General features: G+C 30.1%; 1 protein-coding gene across 1 annotated transcript; it reads left to right on the top strand.

Annotated features, from left to right (window-relative positions):
- The first annotated feature begins 214 nt into the window (after positions 1-214).
- On the top strand, positions 215-1429 carry LOC131596871 (aspartic proteinase CDR1-like). Its single transcript, XM_058869607.1, has one exon. The coding sequence runs from the start codon at positions 215-217 to the stop codon at positions 1427-1429; it is 1215 nt and encodes a 404-aa protein (XP_058725590.1).
- The last annotated feature ends 657 nt before the right edge of the window (positions 1430-2086 follow it).

The following is a 2086-nucleotide window of genomic DNA, read 5'->3' on the forward strand; positions in this document are numbered from 1 at the left end:
GTTCTTATCTTTTTATCTCATCTATGTGCATTCTCCTCTTATAAAAAGCGTGAAAGAATATAACTTATTATAACAAAAGTTCATTCAAATGTCTAAAATAATGTCACGAATTTCATCGTTTATTTTTATTTTCTTCTTCCTTTTTAGTTTAATAGTTTGTTCACATGCTATTAACAATGGTTTTAGTGTTGAACTAATTCACCGTGATTCTTATATGTCACCCGTTTACAACCCAACACAAACTAAATCCCAAAAAACTATCAATTCTTTATATCGTTCTATCAATCGTGCCAATTATATCTATGAAGAATATTCTTTTTCTAAAAACAAACCTACGTCGTCTTTGATCTATGATGAAGGTGAATATCTGATGAGTTATTTTGTTGGTACCCCACCATTTAAGGTCTATGGTATTTTGGATTCAGGTAGTAACTTAATTTGGATTCAATGCAAACCCTGTATTATATGTTACAACCAAACTACTCCAATTTTTAATCCTTCAAAATCTTCGAGTTACCAAAAAATTTCATGTTCTTCTAGTAGATGCAAATCTAGGGAAGAAGATATTTCTTGTTCAAAAGATAGAGATTCTTGTGAATATACATTAGATTATGGTCGAGGAGGAAAAACACAAGGAGATCTTATTTTAGAGACAATTTCATTAGAGTCCACCTCCGGATCCATCATATCATTTCCTGACATTGTTATAGGATGTGGACACACTAATACTTTATCAGATACTGGAAAAAGTTCAGGTGTAGTTGGTCTTGCGATCGGGCCTATGTCACTTATAAAACAATTAGGATCTTCCTTTAATGAAAGATTCTCATATTGTCTAATTGATTATAGAAATGTTAATCAATCTAGCAAACTCAATTTTGGAGATGCTGCTATTGTTTCTGGTAATAATGTTGTTTCAACTCCTATGGTCAAAATGATAGGAAACAACCAAACCGACTATTACTATCTAAATTTAAAAGCAGTTAGTGTCGGAGATAAAAGAATAAAGTACAGTGGGTTTAAAAATAAAGGAATAAATGCTTCTACACATAACATCTTACTTGACTCTGGTACAACTATGACTTTTGTTCCACGTCATTTTTACTATAGATTAGAATCAGCCGTTAAAAAAGCGATTAAACTCCCGCGCTTTTACGATGATAGTGGTGCATTTAACCTTTGCTATAATACCACATTCAAAAAACCTAAATTTCCACTAATTGTTGCACATTTTAGTGGCGGAGATGTTAAATTAGATTCTAAGGGCACCTTTAGATCTTTATCTGAAGGGATTGAATGCTTTTCATTTTTTCCACATGAACGTGATTTAGGCATCTTTGGACACAGTGTACAAGTAAACTATTTGGTTGGTTATGACCTAAAAAATAATATTGTCTCATTCAAACCAACAGATTGTTCTAAGTATTGAATGAGGATACATATTAATTACCTCATTTATTTGTTAAATTTATAATAAAATTTGAGTTTTGTTTCGAGCCTCTTTAATGTCATCTCAAATTTTTATTTTTCAGTATTTTATTTTTTGAATTTGTTTAAGGTCATCTCAAATTTTATTTTTCAGTATTTTATATTTTGAATTTTGTACACTTTTAATACGGATTGTCAAAAAATAAAAATAATAAAGATTCTTTATATTGCATCTCACTTATGAAGTTCATATAGATTTTTCTCCATTGGTGGTAATAATTAATGCTCGATATATTTAAATATAAATTGTGATGTGATACATTATTATGATGTAAAAGAAATATTTCATTTAATGCATCCTTATGCACTTATTCTCTCTTTAGGAAATAGGCCATTATATGTATAGATGTTACGTATTATTGAAAGGTTGAAAGGAGAAATATTCTATTTAATGCATCAATTTGTAACTATTCTCCTTCGAGGGCTGAGCCATTATATGTACTTTTACCCTACTACACATACTAATATACTAATAGTTGTTAATTAACTCATTATTTTAATAGTTTTTTTTTTAAATAAGCAATGAAATTAAAGGGAGCCAAAGGGATGCTCCACCCCGATACAAAACGGAAAGTTCCTACCTCTCAAAGCATTCGAG

The sequence above is a fragment of the Vicia villosa genome, linkage group LG1, assembly GCF_029867415.1.
Source record: "Vicia villosa cultivar HV-30 ecotype Madison, WI linkage group LG1, Vvil1.0, whole genome shotgun sequence".
Taxonomy (NCBI): Eukaryota; Viridiplantae; Streptophyta; class Magnoliopsida; order Fabales; family Fabaceae; genus Vicia; species Vicia villosa.